We start from the raw sequence: 17,397 nt of genomic DNA, 5'->3' as shown, positions 1-17,397 counted from the left end.
CTCATCTCTTAGAAGGGCATTACCTCCTTGCCAAGTCTCCCCCTTCTAACTTTACTCTAGGTAAAACAAAGAGCTTTTGTGTTGAACAAACCTGAGTTTGAAGTCTGCCATTTTCTAGCTAAACATCTACTTCAAAGGTTGGTTGTGAAGTCTGCACCTAGTTAGAACTCAATTAGTTTCCTTGCCCTTGACTCTACACTGCCTTCTGAGACCTTCTAATTTTTCTTCTTAAACCTCTTTCATATTCATCTCCCTTTCCCCATCCATTCATTCTACCAATGCCTTGGTTCAAATCGCTCATTACCTGTCACCTAGGCTATTTGCAACAGCCTCCAAACTGGCTCCTCTATACCAGAAGTTCCCAAGGTATGGTTCAGGAAATCCTGGGGCTCCCTGAGCCTCCTGGAGAGCACGTGTAAGGTCAAAACTATGCTTGTGATGATACTAAGAAGCTATTTGTCTTTTTCACCCTCATTCTCTCACAGGTGTACAGTGTATTTTTCCAGAGGGTAAATGACATGATAACACAACATGCAGAAGCAGACTTGAGAATCCAGTTATTTTCTATTAATCCAGACATTAAAAAGGTTTGCAAAAATGTAACTGTCACTCTTCTCCCTACATTTCTTGATTTGAAAAGTTATTTTTCACAAAAATTATTATTCATGCTAACATGTAATGAGTTTATTACTTCTCAAATGAGTTAAACAAATATTTTTAAATTTTCTCAGTTTTCATTTATAATGTAAATATTGATGAATATAAACCACATAAATAAAAGCCTTGGGGTCCTCAATAATATTAAAAAGTATAAAGGGGTCCTGAGTCCAAAGTGCTTACAAACCACTGCTCAATACCAATCTCAATCTCTGAAGTCTATCCTCCACATCTTGACTCTAAAATACAAATCTGCCCATGTCATCCCTGCTCAAAATACTTCAATAAAATGTACATCCACAGGAGAATGGATAAATTGCCATATACTCATACAATGGAATATTGGAAAGTAAGTAAAATGAGTGAACAAGAACCAAAATGAATCTCACAATCACAGTGTTCAGAGAAAAAAGCAAGTTGGGAAGAATTACCTAATATGATTCCATTTATATAACATTCAAAAACAGTAAAACAATACTAACTATTGACTTGATGAGCCATGACCTGTATAATAAAGGAATAGAAATGCATGAGGATAATAATTGCCAACTTCAGAACAATGTCTAGCTCAGAGAGGGAAAAATGGGAATGGAATTGAGGAGAGGTATATGAGAGGCTTCAAATATATTTGTAATATTTTATCTTTTTAGTTGGGCTATAAACACATAAATGTTTATTACATTATTCTTTATATCTTTTGCTACATAAACAAATAAAACTTCAATGGTTCTCCAGTCACCTCTGGAGTAAGTTCAATCTGCCTATCTTTTCAGCTTCACTTCCTCCTTGACCTCTAGGCTCCTGTATGCATGAACTACTTCATATGGCCTTGCTTTGCTTATGCCTTTCTCTATGTCTGAGAGGACTCTTCTGCCTTTCTTTCCTTGGTCAGTCCATACTTACCTGTGAGGTGTCACTCCTCTGAGAAGATTTTCACAAACTTCCAGCTAGACTAAATGCTCTTCTCCACACTCCCACAGCTTGTGGTAAATGCCTCTATTATGGCTATTAAAACATGATACTGAAATGGCCTACTGACCTTTTGTCTCTAGCACCTAACCCCATGTGGGTGTACTCAGTAGACATGCAATACTTGTGGAACTAAGTAGAGTTTACCTAGTTCATGGAACTTCATACCAGTAAGTGAATTAATCCAACTCAAATCTCTGGTAGGCAAATTCAATTCATCAAACAGTTATTAAATGCCCAGTATAGAAAAGGTATTATATGACACTCTATTAGGCAAAGGATTAAAAGATTAATAAATGAATTAATAAATGCCTGGGCACAGAAAAGAGAAAAGTGGGTGGGTATGGGGGAAGGTAACGTGCCTCAGCACATATTAAACATTGTATATAAAATCAATGTAATCAAATCAACATGATAATTGATATATGAACAGATAAATAGCTCTGTGCAACAGAAAAGAAAATCCAGCATTATACAGTATCATATCAGACAAAGATGTGAGATCTATATGGCAGTCTTATTTTATTTTCTTAAAGATTTTATTTATTTGAGAATGAGCAAGCGTACTAGTGGAGGGAGGCAGAGGGAGAAGGACAAATAGATTCCCCATTGAGCAGGGAGCCCGACCTAGGGCTCGATCACAGGACCCTGGGATCATGACCTGAGTTGAAGGCAGTTACTTAACCAACTAAGCCACCCAGGCACCCCATCTGACAATTTTAAAGGAGCTATCATAAGAATGTTTCAGTGAACAATTATAAACATGTTTGCAACAAAAAAAAAAGAAAAAGAGAAGATATAAATAAGAAACAAATGGAAGTTTTAGAACTGGAAAGTACTGTATCTGAAAAAAATAATGAAAGAGATGGACTCAACAGAAGAATAAAGACAATGGAGAAAAGAATCAGAAAACTTAAAGACAGAATAGAAAGTATTCCACATAAACAAAAGAGAGAAAACAAAAAAATAAATTCAGGGACCTGTGGGATTACAAGAAAATATATATAGCATTCATATAATCAGAGACACAAAAGAAAAGAAGTTAGAGTATGGGACTGAAAAAGCATTAAAAAATAACAGCTAAAAATTTCTTCACTAATATGACAAAAAATATAAACCTACACATTCAGGAAGCTCAATGAACACATTTATTGTAAACCCAAAGGAGTACACGCCAAGACACATTATACTCAAACTGCGAGAAACTAAAGAAAAAAAGAAATAACAAATAGCAAGAAATGACACATATAAGGGAAAAAACAATTTGAATGACAGCCAAAATCTCATCAGAAACCATGGAAGTCAAAAGGAAGCAGCACAATATTCTTCCAAGTGCTTAAAGGAAAGAACCATGAACCCAGAATTCTATATCCAGCAAAAATATCCTTTAGGAATAAAAGGGAAATCAAGACATTTACAGATGAAGGAGAACCAAGAAAATCTATTGCCAGCAGACCTACCCTAAATTCTAAACAGGGATACCTGAGTGGCTCAGTTGACTAAGCATCTGACTCTTGATTTCAGCTCAGATTGTGATCTCAGGGTTGTGAGATCAAGCCCCATGTCAGGCTCTGTGTTGGAAGCCTGCTTAAGATTCTCTCTCCTCCTCTCCCACCTGTCACACTCTCTCACTAAAACAAAACAAAACAAAAACAAAAACAACAAAAAAACACATACACACACACTAAACAGAGAGGAAATGGTAAGAATCTTGGAACCCCAGGAAGAAAGAACAACAGAAAAGTAAAAATACAGATAAATACAATAGACTTTCCTTCACCTGGATATTAGAAATTATGTTTGACAGTTGAAACAAAGACTGAAACACTGTATGAGGGATCCCTGGGTGGCTCCGTTGGTCAAGCATCTGGCTTCGGCTCAGGTCATGATCCCAGGGTCCTGGGATCAAGCCCCACGTGGGGCTCTCTGCTCAGTGGGGGGCCTGCTTCTCCCTCTGCCTGATCCCCCCCCACTTGTGCAATTTCTATTTCTCTCTCTCTAATAAATAAATCTTTAAAAAATACTGTATGATACGGTTCTCAGTATATGTGGAAGAAATATTTAAGACAAATAAATATATTATAAATGGGAAGGGCAAAGGATGTGAACAGAGGTAAGGCTTCAACCCTTCCCCCCAACTGGTAAAATGTCAATTAAAATGTTAATACCAGTAGCTTACGATAAGATGTATCTATCTTATCTATTATACACATAAATTAAAACTAGAGCAACTACTAAGTATCTATACAAACCAGAAGCTACAAATTCATATGAAAATTCAAGGAGCCCAGAACAGCCATAATAATCTTGAAAAGGAAAAACCAAGTTTGAGGGCTGATACTTCCTGACTTCAAAATTACTACAAATGCATTTATAATGTATTTATTTGTCTTAAATATTTCTTCTGCACATACTGAGAACCATATCATATAGTGTTTTTTTTAAAGATTGTTTATTATATTAGAGAGAGAGAGAGTAATTGAAACAGTATGATATAAGGATAGACATACAGATCAATGGAACAGAATTCAAAGTCCAGAAATAAACCAATACATCTATGGTCAACTGATTTTTGAGAAAAGTGTCAAGACAATTCAAAGGTGAAAGAACAGCCTTTTCAAATCGTTCTGGGACAACTGGGATAGCCACACGAAAAAGAATGAAATTGGACCCTCACCTCACACTATATACAGAAGTTGACTTGAAATGGATAAAAAACCTAATGTAATAATCAGAACTACAAAACTCTTAGAAGAAAATATAAGTGTAAATCTTCATGACCTTAAATTATGAATTAGGCAATGGTTTCCTCTATATGACACCAAAAGCACAAGCAAATAAAGAAAAAAGTCGATAAACTGGACTTTCGTTCTTCATAGGACACTCTCACTAAAGTGACAAGAGAGAAAATATTTTCATATCACATATCCGACAAAGTCTAATGACCAAAATATATAAAGAACTCCTACAACTCAACAATTAAAAAAATAAATTACCTGTTACCCTGTTACCTGGGTAACAGTTTTGAATTCATACTCCTCCATAAAAAGATACACAAATATCCAATAAGCACATGAAAAAATGTTTAACATTAACAGTCATTATGGAAACACAAATTAAAATCTCAGTGAGCTACCACTTCACATGCACTAGGATGGTTATAATCACAAAGACAGAAAAGAACAAGTGTTGGGGAGGATGTGGAAAAATTGAGACCCTATAATGGTGGGGGTGCTTTAGGAAACAATTTGGCATTTCCTGAAGAAGTTAAAACACAGAGTTAATATATGACTCAGCAATTCTTTTCTTAGGTATGTTCCCAAGAGAAAAGAAAATATACATTAACACAAAAACTCGTACATGATTGTTCATAGTAGCATTATTCAGTATATTCAAAAAATGAAAACAACCCAAATATCTATTAAGATGATGAAAGGATAAACAAATGTGGTATATCCACACAGTGGAATATTATTCGGCCATTTAAAGAATAAGTACTGACAAATGCTAACACATGGATGAATCTTTTTTTTTTTAATATGGATGAATCTTAAAAATATTTTGCTAAATAAATTGGAAAAAAAATTAAAAAAAAATATTTTGCTAAAAAAATATTCTGTTGAGTGAAAAAGCCAGGTACAAAAGACCACATATTGAATGACAAATATGCAGAACAGGCAAATCCATATACAAAGAATGGACAAAAGTGGTTGACAGGGGTGGGAGAAGGAGTGGAAGGAATGAGGGGTGACTGCTAATGGGCACAGGATTTCTTTTTGAAGTGATGAAAATTTTCTGGTATTAGACAGTGGTGATGGTTACACAACCTTGTTTAAAAAAATGAATGGCACTGAGGCACCCAGGTGTCTCAGTTGGTTAGGTGTCTAACTCTTGATTTCGGCTCAGGTCATGATCTCAGGGTTGTGAGTGTTCTACACTCTGTAGGGTTCTACACTCTGTTCCAGGCCTGCTTCAGATTCTCTCTCTACAACCCCTTCTTCTCTCATTCTCCCTCTCTAAAAAAACAAAACTGAACTGCACCCTTTAACATGGTAAGTTTTTTTCTTTTTAAGATTTTATTTATTTATTTGACAGAGAGAGAGAGAGAGAGAACACAAGCAATGGGAGCAGCAGAGAGAGTTCAGAGAAGCAGGCTCCCCACTGAGTAGGGAGCCTGATGCGGGGCTCAATCCCAGGACCCTGGGGTCATGACCTGAGCAGACACTTATCTGACTGAGCCACCCAGGCGCCCAGTGGTAAGGTTTTTTTAAAGATTTATTTATTTATTTATTTTTAAAAAGATATTATTTATTTATTTGACAGAGAGAGACACAAGCAGGGGGAGTGGGAGAGGGAGAAGCAGGTTTCTCGTGGAGCAGGGAGCCCAATGCAGGGCTCAATCCCAGGAGCCTGGGATCAGGACCTGAGCTGAAGGCATATCCTTAACAACCGAGCCATCCAGGTGCCCAAAGATTTATTTTTTAAAAGATTGTATTTATTTATCTGTAAGAGAGAGAAAGAGAGAGAGCAAAAGCAGAGGGAGCATCAGGCAGAGGGAGAAGTAGGCTCCCTGCTGAGCAAGAAGTCTGATGTGGGATCTGATCCCAAAACCCTGGAATCATAATCTGAGCTGAAGGAAGATGCTCAACTGAGCCACCCAGGTACCCCTAAAGATTTATTAATTTGAGAGAGAGAGAGCAAGCACAGGCAAAGGTAACAGGGAGGGGCAGAGGGAAAGGGGAGAGAGAATCTTAAGCAGACTCCCTGCTAAGCACAGAGCCCAACTCAGGAGCTTATGATGCCGAGATCATGACCTGAGCCAAAATCAAGAGTCCAATGCTTAAAGGTGCTCGTAACATGGTAAAGTTTTACGGTGTGTGAATTACATCCCAATTTTTCTAAAAATACATTTAGCTAAATGAAAATGAAAACACAACATATCAAAATATGTGACACAGTTCAATCAGTGCTGAGGAGGAAATTTATAGCACTAAATGCTTACACTAGAAAAGAGGGAAATCTGAAATCACTAATCTAAGTTCCTGTCTCAAGACTTGAGAAAGGGAAAAAAAAAAAGACTTGAGAAAGGAGAAAAATATACCCCCAGCAAGCAGAAGGAAGGAAAAACAAAGATAAAAGCAGAAATCAATGAAACTGAATAAAAAGACAACAGAAAAACCTGTTGAAACAGAAAGTGGCTCTTTAAAAAGTTTGAAAAACTGGCAAACCTCCATCAAGACTGACACAGAGTAAGAGAAGGCACAAATAACTAGTATCAGGAATGAAGCAGAGGATATCACTAAAGACTTGGAAGGCATCAAAAAGATAGTAAGGAAATATTATGAACACCTGTATACATTTATAAATTTGACAACTTAGATAATATGGACCAATTCCTTGAAAACACAACTATCATAGCTCACCCAGTATGAAACAGATAATTTGAATAGCCTGCTAAAGTTTAAGGAAATTGAATGTTAATAAAAACTTCCTTAAAAATCTCCAGATCCATGTGACTGCACTAGAGAATTCTACCAAAGTTTTGAGAAAATTAAACATTAATACTGAAAGCAAAGAATGAAAATTAAATCAAGGAAAATCTAAATAAATGGAAAGACATACTGGGTTCATGGAAGACTCAACATGGTAAAAATGTCAACTTCCCCAAATTGAGACAACCGGGGGCACTTTTTCAAAACAAAAACTCAGATCCCACCCCAAACCTATAAATTCATAATTCAAGGGGTGAAGCCTAGGCATATATTGTTTTGAAATATATATGACCCAAGTCATTCCGATTTATAGACTGCAATGCCAGCCTCCAGTCACTATCCCTAGAGTCATGGGGTGGAAAGACCTATTCTCTCTCTGTCCACCAAGCTGACATCAGTCTAGTGCAAGGGAGTCCATTAACCTCTTCCTAGACCTTCCCATTTGCAGCTTCATGAAGTGACCATGATGCCCACTGGCCATCATGTGAATTTTCCTGTGGTCCAGTCTGAGTTACCAGTTGATATGAGAGGGATATCCCACATAATCAGATCAATACATCATGGAAAGGGGCTGACTCTGGTGCCACAACCTCCCTTCCACTTCCTGCCCTTCTGAAACCCTCCCAGAGGGGCCCACGGAAGACCTGTAGGAATGAAAAGTGTCTGTCCTTGCTTCACGGAACACTTATAGCACTTGTCCACCTGGTCCCCAAAGAACATCTCGTTCTGGTTAGAGGAGCTGCTCCAGCACTCAAAGAGAGTCAGGTTGGCATTTGTTGGGCGGATCAGGTAGAAGATCTTCTCACCCTGAAACAAAAAGAGGTTGAAGTGCCAAAAATATCAGGTTTTCCAGAAAAATATTCCACAGGATCTCCGAAAGGATATTCTCTCTCTCATGCTCAAGACCATGTAACATGACAGAATTCTTTTCCAACCCCATCCAAGAATCATTTTCACGTGGATTTGAAAAGCTTTAAAAGGTCCTTTTGAACTTTGTATTTTTAAGCTTCTATAAGATTGACAAAACGACTTGGAAAGGGCATCTCAAACAAAATTGTTCGGCTTAGGACAAATGTACACCAAAAGATCCTATTTTAGATGCAACCAGGCCAAATGAGAAATGGCCTCTATAGATGAGTAGATCAATACTAGTAGCCCTAAGAGAATTTAAGGCCACATTACTGATGAAAAGAAAATTGAATTTGCCTTTAAATGCCATTTACAAAGAGTGTTCCTTCTCACACCTGCAATCAAAGCTAATAAATGTTTAAAAGTTCAGTAATTGCCAAAGGACTTCTAGAAGATTATATGTTAGGCGATTATCTGTTAGAAAAACATTTTATTTCCTAATTATGTTCTGCCTGGACAATCACCAGATAGATTATTTGGCAGAAAAGAAACAAAAGCATACAAAAACATCCCCAACTGACACTTGATTAGTTTAACTGGTATTTCATGATAATAAATTTCAGTGTAGAAAAGCAACAACACTAGAAATTATCTACTGTAAAATTGGAAAAATTTGAATCAGATCAGTAGAGTAGATAATAGTATTATATATAAATCAACATTAATTTCCTGATTTTGTAACTATACTGTGGTTATATAAAAGAGAATGCTCTTATTTTCAAGAAATACACCTGATTACAAGATAAAGAGAAACCATGTCTGTAACTATTCTCAAATGTTTCAGAAAAAAATATATAGAGGAAACTATTTTATTATTTATTATGTTTACTTCAGAGGAAGAATATAATGAAATGGTAAGTAACATTAGGAAATCTAAGTGAAGGGCACACAGAAATTCTTCCTACCACTCTGCAATTTTTCTATAAAAACTATTTTATATATAAAATATATATGTATTTCTATAAAAATTATTTTAAAATAAAAGAGTTAGGGGCACCTGGGTGGCACAGTCAGTTAAGCGTCTAACTCTTGGTTTTGGCTCAGGTAATGACATTCATGGTCATGAGACCAAGCCCCACATCAGGCTCCATGCTCAGCACAGAAGTCTGCTTGAGATTCTCTCTCCCTCTTCCTCTGCCCCTCCCACTTGTGCTCGCTCTCTCTCTCAAATAAATAAAAGAAAAAAGTTAAACCTCACATTTGAGTAACAGTGATCTACATTCTCCAATTTCATGCTAAGCCAGTGGAAACAACTAGTTTAGGATTCACAATCATTTGGACAATAGCCACATCCAAGTTTTTGGCTCTTTCCTTGGCATTTCTGTTAAGAAAATTAAATAGCATGATGGTGAAAAAGAATCAAAATTATTTTCCAGACCTCAAAAGTCCTTCATAGTCACTAACAATCCATATGCTAATTACAAAAAAAATTTTTTTTTTAGAGATTTTATATATTTATTTGACAGAGAGAAATCACAAGTAGATGGAGAGACAGGCAGAGAGAGAGAGGGAAGCAGGCTCCCTGCTGAGCAGAGAGCCCGATGTGGGACTCGATCCCAGGACCCAGAGATCATGACCTGAGCTGAAGGCAGCGGCTCAACCAACTGAGCCACCCAGGCACCCCTAATTACAAAAATTTTACAACCACTAAATAGGAAACTACCCATAGGAACACTGACATTAAAAAAGAGTTGTTATAGGGGTGCCTGGGTGGCTCAGTGGGTTAAAGCCTCTGCCTTCGGCTCAGGTCATGATCTCAGGGTCCTGGGATCGAGCCCCATATCGGGCTCTCTGCTCAGCAGGGAGCCTGCTTCCTCCTCCTCTCTCTCTCTCTCTCTGCCTGTGTCTCTGCCTACTTGTGATCTCTCTCTGTCAAATAAATAAATAAAATCTTTTATAAAATAAAGACCTGTTATATATGCTCTATCGAATGGTAATGGCAGTTATGTGTCTACATATGACTGTCAAAACTCAGCAAACCACACACCTGGAATAGACTAATTTTATGGTGTATAAATTATATCTCAATAAAGATGGTAAGGGGGAGGGGAAGTTTCTCATGTTACCAAGAATTTCTACAGTAAATATGGACATTTCCATACACAGTCATAGGAGTATGGATTGGTTCAATGAAGATTAACAGTCAGAGAAAACCTTAGGTTATTAAAAAAATGTTAAGCATTGCTGCTATAAACATTTGGGTGCACGTGCCCCTTCGGATCACTACATTTGTATCTTTAGGGTAAATACCCAGTAGTGCAATTGCTGGGTCATAGGGCAGTTCTATTTTCAACATTTTGAGGAACCTCCATGCTGTTTTCCAGAGTGGTTGCACCAGCTTGCATTCCCACCAACAGTGTAGGAGGGTTTATAGCAGCAATGTCCACAATAGCCAAACTATGGAAAGAACCTAGATGTCCATCAATAAATGAATGGATAAAGAAGATGTGGTATATACACAATGGAATACTATGCAGCCATCAAAAGAAATGAAATCTTGCCATTTGCGACAACGTGGATGGAACTAGAGGGTATCATGCTTAGCAAAATAAGTCAATCGGAGAAGGACAACTATCATATGATCTCCCTGATGTGAGGAAGTGGAGATGCAACATTGGGGGTTAAGGGGGTAGGAGAAGAATAAATGAAACAAGATGGGATTGGACGGGAGACAAGCCATAAGTGACTCTTAATCTCACAAAACAAACTGAGGGTTGCTTGGGGGAGTGGGGTTGGGAGAAGGGGGGTGGGGTTATGGACATTGGGGAGGGTATGTGCTATGGTGAGTGCTGTGAAGTGAGTAAACCTGGCGATTCACAGACCTGTACCCCTGGGGATAAAAATATATTATATGTTTATAAAAAATAAAAAATTTTAAATTAAAAAAAAAGAAAGTTAAAAAATAAAGGCTATAACTTCTTTCGGATAAAAAAATATCTTAAGCATCAAAACTGTAGACACAGTTTATATGGCATATCCACTAAGTGCCCAACCCCAAGAGAGCAGTTATATGGATATGTCACCAAACAATCTGGGAGGTGGGTAGACCTTAGCAGCCTATTTTGTGCTACCACCTGACACAAAGAGGGAGGTTCAAGGCCAGGCTGCCTCTAGAAGTCACATTCGTTCCTACCTTGAGCACATGGTACCAGACCGAGGTGCCACCAAAGTCAATGTGAAAGTCTGTATAGCTATCCCGCACACTCATGAGGCAATACTTCTGCACATTGGGCCTCTCAAATATACACTCCTCTGGCCACAAGTTCTCCACCCACGAGAGCTTCCGAACAATCTTGGGAGTCTCCACAAGGTTAGAAAGCCTAGCAAGGAAGGGATGGAAAGCAGATGTCAGCTGATTGGGAATTAAAGGTTAAAGCCTGAATAAAATGTTCCCCATCCCAGTTAGAGTCAAGTAAGACAAAAAAGTTCTTTCCGCAGAATCCCTAAGGGCACCTAGCTCACTTATTCCTGTAAGTCTGGTCAGCATCCTCATTTCACTCAGCTCCAAAAGTCCTAAGTCCTAGCTCCACAGCATCCCCCAGTTAAAGGCGATGATTTCCTCCACTAAATGCTCATAACTCTCCCAACCTGGACCCACTCACTTGGTACTTGGTCAATAACAGTTTTTGTACTGTCCCCATCTCATAGGGTCTTTATGAGGAACCATTAGAGAAACTTCTCAAAGGCTCAGTTTCAGGTAAAGAAGTACCTCTCCCAAATACCTAGTTGTTTTGTCTTATGTAAAAACCACAAACCTTATAATACTGCACTTCCTTCCTTATCCTGACCTTCAGGAAATTTGCTTAACACTCTACAGTCCTTCTCTACCAACTATCCAGACACACATACACATATTTTGTGTGCAGATTACCCTCCAGATGCATCTTATTTACCCTTTATTTTCCTTTTGTTCCAATTTTTCCATTTTTTCCCTCTGTATCTCTGTAAGCCACTTCAAATAGTCTTTCAAGATGAAGTGAGGTATAAACAACCATAGTTTTTTTTAAATCCTCAGGTTTTTAAATTTGTATGTTAAAACCAACAGCAAGGGTTTTAATATTGTACTACAGTTATGTAAGATGTTGCCATTGATAGAAACTGGCTGAAGAATACACAGGACCTCCCTGTGTGTTTTTTTGCAACTTCCTGTAAATCTGTAATTATGTCAAAATTCAAAGTTAAGAAAGTAATCAGGGGTGCCTGGGTGGCTCAGTGGGTTAAAGCCTCTGCCTTCCGGCTCAGGTCATGATCTCAGGGTCCTGGGATTGAGCCCCACATCGGGCTCTCTGCTCAGCAGGGAGCCTGCTTCCTCCTCTCTCTCTGCCTGCCTCTCTGCCTACTTGTGATCTCTGTCAAATAAATAAATAAATAAAATCTTAAAAAAAAAGTAATCAGACAGTAAGCTTTCTAAGTACAAATGGATATGTTATATAATACTTTGGGAACTCCCACAGTTCTGAGCACAGAGAAGACTACATATATCTACTGAGTGCATGAGTCCACATAGAATCATTTAAAGGTTATCAGCTTTTTTTTTTTCTTTTAAATCTAAGAAACCTTATCCTTAGAGAAACTACTTGGGGTTAATTCAGTAAATCTATTTCCAGGGACAGAGGGCCTATCCTGAGAGTTAAACAGTGACCATGCCCCAACCTAAATACCAAAAACAAGGTCTAAGAAAGCTGCCCTAGCTCTTGAAGGAGACAAAAATTAACTAAAATAACTACTGCATATTCTATCTAACGCTAGAAACTGTAGAAGAGAAACACAATTTGGTTGTTAAAATGTGATCATCTACCCTAGAAGTATAAACCAGCTCATCATCCCAAAGGAAGAAACTACCAAGAGGAAGGGAAAGGAACACTTATACTCAGTATATCACAAGTTCCAAGGACTTTGTTTGTTTTTTACTTACCCCTGCCCTTCCTACCTGGTATCAGAGAATTCCAAACTAATGACATTGAGGACTTTCTCCCTCTTTCCACTGTAATAATATTTCACAAAATCACCGAGCTTCATCTTGCAGTCGGCCTGGCGGGTCACATCAATCACATCAATTTCCTTGTCAGAACCTGGAATAAAGAGATGGGTTCTGTACCAAGTGGCCTTGGACCAGGGAAGCCTCCCTCCCCTCCTCACCTGTCCCTACAATGGACTGGCACGCAAAACTTCTCACCTCAGACACACTGCATTTGTGTGTGCATGTTTTAGAGGTAGGGGTAGGAATCCCTCATACTCTCCTTAGATCTACATGCTGGGTCCAGGTTTGCTACAGCAACAGAACAGCCTGACATACAGCATCACTCACAGTACAATCCATGTGCCTGGGCCCTATTTCTTCACTTCTCTTGCTATCCCCAAAAAGTCATGGCCAGGAGACAACTGGCACATGAGGTCAAAAGTCAAAGGCTTTCTCGTCTCAACAGAAAAGAGACCACCATGATCCCTGGAATTCTCCAGGTAAAAAAAAAAATGGGGCTCAGCCTGGGTGTTTGTGGCCTACAAGGAGAAAAAGGAAAAGAAAAGCAGGATTTTGGTTCTAGTTTTACCAAAGAATGACTCTGGGTAAATCCCTTTGCCTCAGATTCCCAAGATGGCTAGAAAAGAAATGTAAAAGTAGACTGGAGGGGAAGGGTCATGGGACTTGATGAGAATAAACAATGTCACAGTTAAGAGGATCTATGGTGCTTACCAACATAGTGTTCCACATCCCTCACAGTGAATGATGGAGAGGGCAGTGTCATCCCCAATCCATCCTTCTTCAAGACTAGGATGGGCACACTGAAGCTATTCTCTTCCAGGAATTCCACGGTCAGCTGACTTCCAGTGGGCTTCAGAATCACTTCATCTGAGCTGTGGGCCACATGAGAGAAAGCCTGAGCCCCAGAGGCTCTGCCACAGAAGGCCTCACTTGATGCTGCTATTAACCCAAGGAGTGGGGCCTTCCTTAGTGGACCTTAATGTGGTGTAGAAGCTAATGTCATACACCTCATTTGCCAGGGAAGAAATGACATATCCTAGGCAAGAAGCCTGGTCATTGGCAGAGGTGAGGAGCTAAACTTAGGATATATTGTCAATAGGGTACTCTTCTCTGAATGCCAAAAAAAGAAATCAGCCAACAGCCTGTCCAGAAAGTAAAGATGTATCTGCAAATTTAGCTAATTCACTCTAACCCAGAGCAGCATCATTCATTTAAAACACTGGCAAATAAAGAGAAAAGACTGATTTTTGGATGACATATCCAATAAAGGGTTAGTATCCAAAACATATAAAGAACTTACACAACTCAACACAAAAAAAAACACAAGTGATACAATTAAAAAATGGTCAGAAGACATGTACAGACACTTCTTCAAAGAAGACACAGAGATAGCCAACAGACACATGAAAAGATGTTCAACATCATTCATCACCAGGGAAATGCAAATCCAAACTACAGTGAGCAATCACCTTACACTTATCAGAAAGGCTAAAATCAAAAACAAGAAACAAGTGTTGGCAATAATGTGGACAAACAGGAACTCTCATGCACTGTTGGTACAAATGCAAACTGGGACAGCCACTGTGGAAAACAGTATGGAGATGCCTCAAAAAATAAAACAGAACTGTCATAAGATCCAGTAATCACACTACTGGGTATTTACCCAAAGAATACGAAAACCCTAATAATTCAAAAGGATATATGCAGCTCTATGTTTATTGCAGTAATATTTACAATAGCCAAATAATGGAAACAGCCCAAGTGTTCAATAGTTAATAATAGATAAATGAATAAAGAAGATGTGGTGTACATATGCACATACACACAAATACACATACACAATGTGTATTATTCAGCCATAAAAAGGAATAAAATCTCACCATTTGCAATGACATGGATGGAACTACAAAGTATACTGGTAAGCAAATAAATGAGTCAGGGAAAGATAAATACCATATGATTTCACTCATATGTAGAATTTAAGAAACAAAACAAAGAAAAATAAAGAGACAAACCAAAAAACAGACTCTTAACTATAAAGAACAAACAGATGGTTACGAGAAGGGAAGTAGGTGGGGGGATAGGTGAAATAGGTGATAAAAATTAAGACTACACTTATCATGATGAGCACTGAGTAACGTATAGAATTGTTGAATCACTCTATATTGTATACCTGAAACTAATATAACACTGTATGTTAACTATATTAGAATTAAAATAAAATTAAAATTGTTTTTGATTTTTACAAGCACCTTCTCAACACATATACTTAGTTAACTAGAAAACTAGAAATCATGCTAGAGATAGACTATTTGGCCAAGTTGTATTGGAACAAACATCTGGAAAAATATTAAGCTCAATGTGTATCTCACTCTTTACATAATTCTAAATGGATCTAAGATTAAACTGAAAAACATGAAGTCACAGAGTAGTAGAAAAACATGGGAGAGACAGGCCCAGTAGTAATTAAAAAATAGCAATAAATAAATTTAACTACATAAAAATTAAAAATTAAAATCTCCTACAAGGAAACTTAGGGGTGCATGTATCTTTAGTGTTTTTCTCTTCTTTGGGTAAATACTCAGTAGCAGAATTACTGGATTATAGGACATTTCTATCTTTAATTTTCCACGGTGGCTGTACCACAGTGGCTGTACCTGTGCATAAGGGTTCCTTTTTCTGCACATCCTCTCCAACACTTGCTATTTCTTATCTTTTTTATTCTAGCCATTTTGACAGGTCTAGGGTCTAATAACCTCATTGTTTACTGTAGTATTATTTACAATAGCTAATACAGAGAAGCAACATAAATGTCCATTCATAGATGAATGGATAAAGATGTGGGTGTACATATACACATACAATGGAATATTACTCAACCATAAAAAAGAATGAGATCTTGTCATCTGGAACATGGATGGTTCTAGAGGACATAATACTAAATGAAACAAGCCAGAGAAAAACAAATACCATAGCATTTCATTCATGTGGATCATGATGATCATTGAGTAATGCATAGAATTGATCATTTATACCGTATAGTTGAAAAACTAATAAAAGACTCTATGTTAATTATACTTCAACAATAAATACATGCTTAAATAAAATTTTGTGCAAGAAAAGCTATTATAAATCAGTAAAAATGGGCAGTAACCCAATTGAAAAATTGTCAAATGACATAAGCAGGCAGTAACCAGAAAAAGAAATAAAGATGACTTATAAAAGCACAAAAACATATGTACCTTCTGTGAACCTGAATGTTTATAGTAGCAATGTCCACAATAGACAGACTATGGAAAGAACCTAGATGTCCATCAACAGATGAATGGATAAAGAAGATGTGGGGTGTGTGTGTGCATATATATATATATATATATATATAGAGTGGAATACTATGCAACCATCAAAACAAATGAAATCTTGCCATTTGCAGTGACATGGATGGAACTAGAGGGTAGTATATTGAGCAAAATAAGTCAATCCAAGAAAGACAATTATCATATGATCTCTCTGATATAAGGAATTTGAGAGGCATGGTGGGGGGTTGTAGGGGGTAGGGAAGGGAAAAATGAAACAAGATGGGATCAGGAGGGAGATAAACCATAAGGGACTCTAAATCTCATGAAACAAACTGAGGGTTGCTGGGGGTGGGGGAGTAGAGATAGGATGAAATTGCTAGACCAAAGAATATGTGCCTTAAAAATGTTTATAAATGGGGGCGCCTGGGTGGCTCAGTTGGTTAAGCAGCTGCCTTCGGCTCAGGTCATGATCCCAGCGTCCTGGGATCGAGTGCCACATGGGGCTCCTTGCTCAGCAGGGAGCCTGCTTCTCCCTCTGCATCTGCCTGCCATTCTGTCTGCCTGTGCTTGCTCTCCCCCCCCAATAAATAAATAAAATCTTTAAAAAAAATTATATAACCATACAACAGAATACTAAATGTTCATGAAAAAGAATGAAAAACATCTGCATATGCTATTATGGATTAATCGCCAAGATATGTAATTTTGGTTTTAAAAAAAGCAAGAAGCAGAATACAGAGTGTATTAATGCTTTTTCAGAGAAGCAAGACACACACACACATTTATATTAAAAAAAACTATTTCTTAATGAATGCACAAGACACTGGTTGACTGGAGAAGATCTAAGGGAGGAGAAAGGAGACTCACTGCCTCTGAACAAACAAATCAAAGAATATTAAGTTGAAGGAACACATAATCCTAAATAACATTTCAATTACAGGAAAGCTGAAAATGGTTGTGCAAATTAAAAACCAAGCAAAAGACAGCGCTTTATTCATTACTTTTTCTAACTCATTACTTCTATTCAAGTAATTTATTTTTAATAAGCCCATTAATATTTTTTAAAGGGAAAAAAAGCCACCTGGCTGGC

General features: G+C 37.8%; 1 protein-coding gene across 7 annotated transcripts in view; it reads right to left on the bottom strand.

Annotated features, from left to right (window-relative positions):
- The window catches only part of PHF8 (PHD finger protein 8), a 99,837-nt gene that overhangs the window by 55,364 nt on the left and 27,076 nt on the right, over nucleotides 1-17,397 (bottom strand). For all 7 annotated transcript variants that reach the window (XM_044234304.1, XM_044234306.1, XM_044234309.1 and 4 more), the window contains 4 exons: nucleotides 13,720-13,880; nucleotides 12,958-13,099; nucleotides 11,161-11,347; nucleotides 7,763-7,925 (listed from right to left, as the gene is read on the bottom strand). In XM_044234304.1, coding sequence (XP_044090239.1) covers nucleotides 7,763-7,925; nucleotides 11,161-11,347; nucleotides 12,958-13,099; nucleotides 13,720-13,880 — 653 coding nt within the window. The remainder of the gene's footprint in view (nucleotides 1-7,762; nucleotides 7,926-11,160; nucleotides 11,348-12,957; nucleotides 13,100-13,719; nucleotides 13,881-17,397) is intronic.

The sequence above is a fragment of the Neovison vison genome, chromosome X (genome assembly GCF_020171115.1).
Source record: "Neovison vison isolate M4711 chromosome X, ASM_NN_V1, whole genome shotgun sequence".
Classification (NCBI taxonomy): Eukaryota; Metazoa; Chordata; class Mammalia; order Carnivora; family Mustelidae; genus Neogale; species Neogale vison.
Note: the sequence above shows the minus strand (reverse complement) of the source record. Positions and strands in the feature narration are given on the sequence as shown.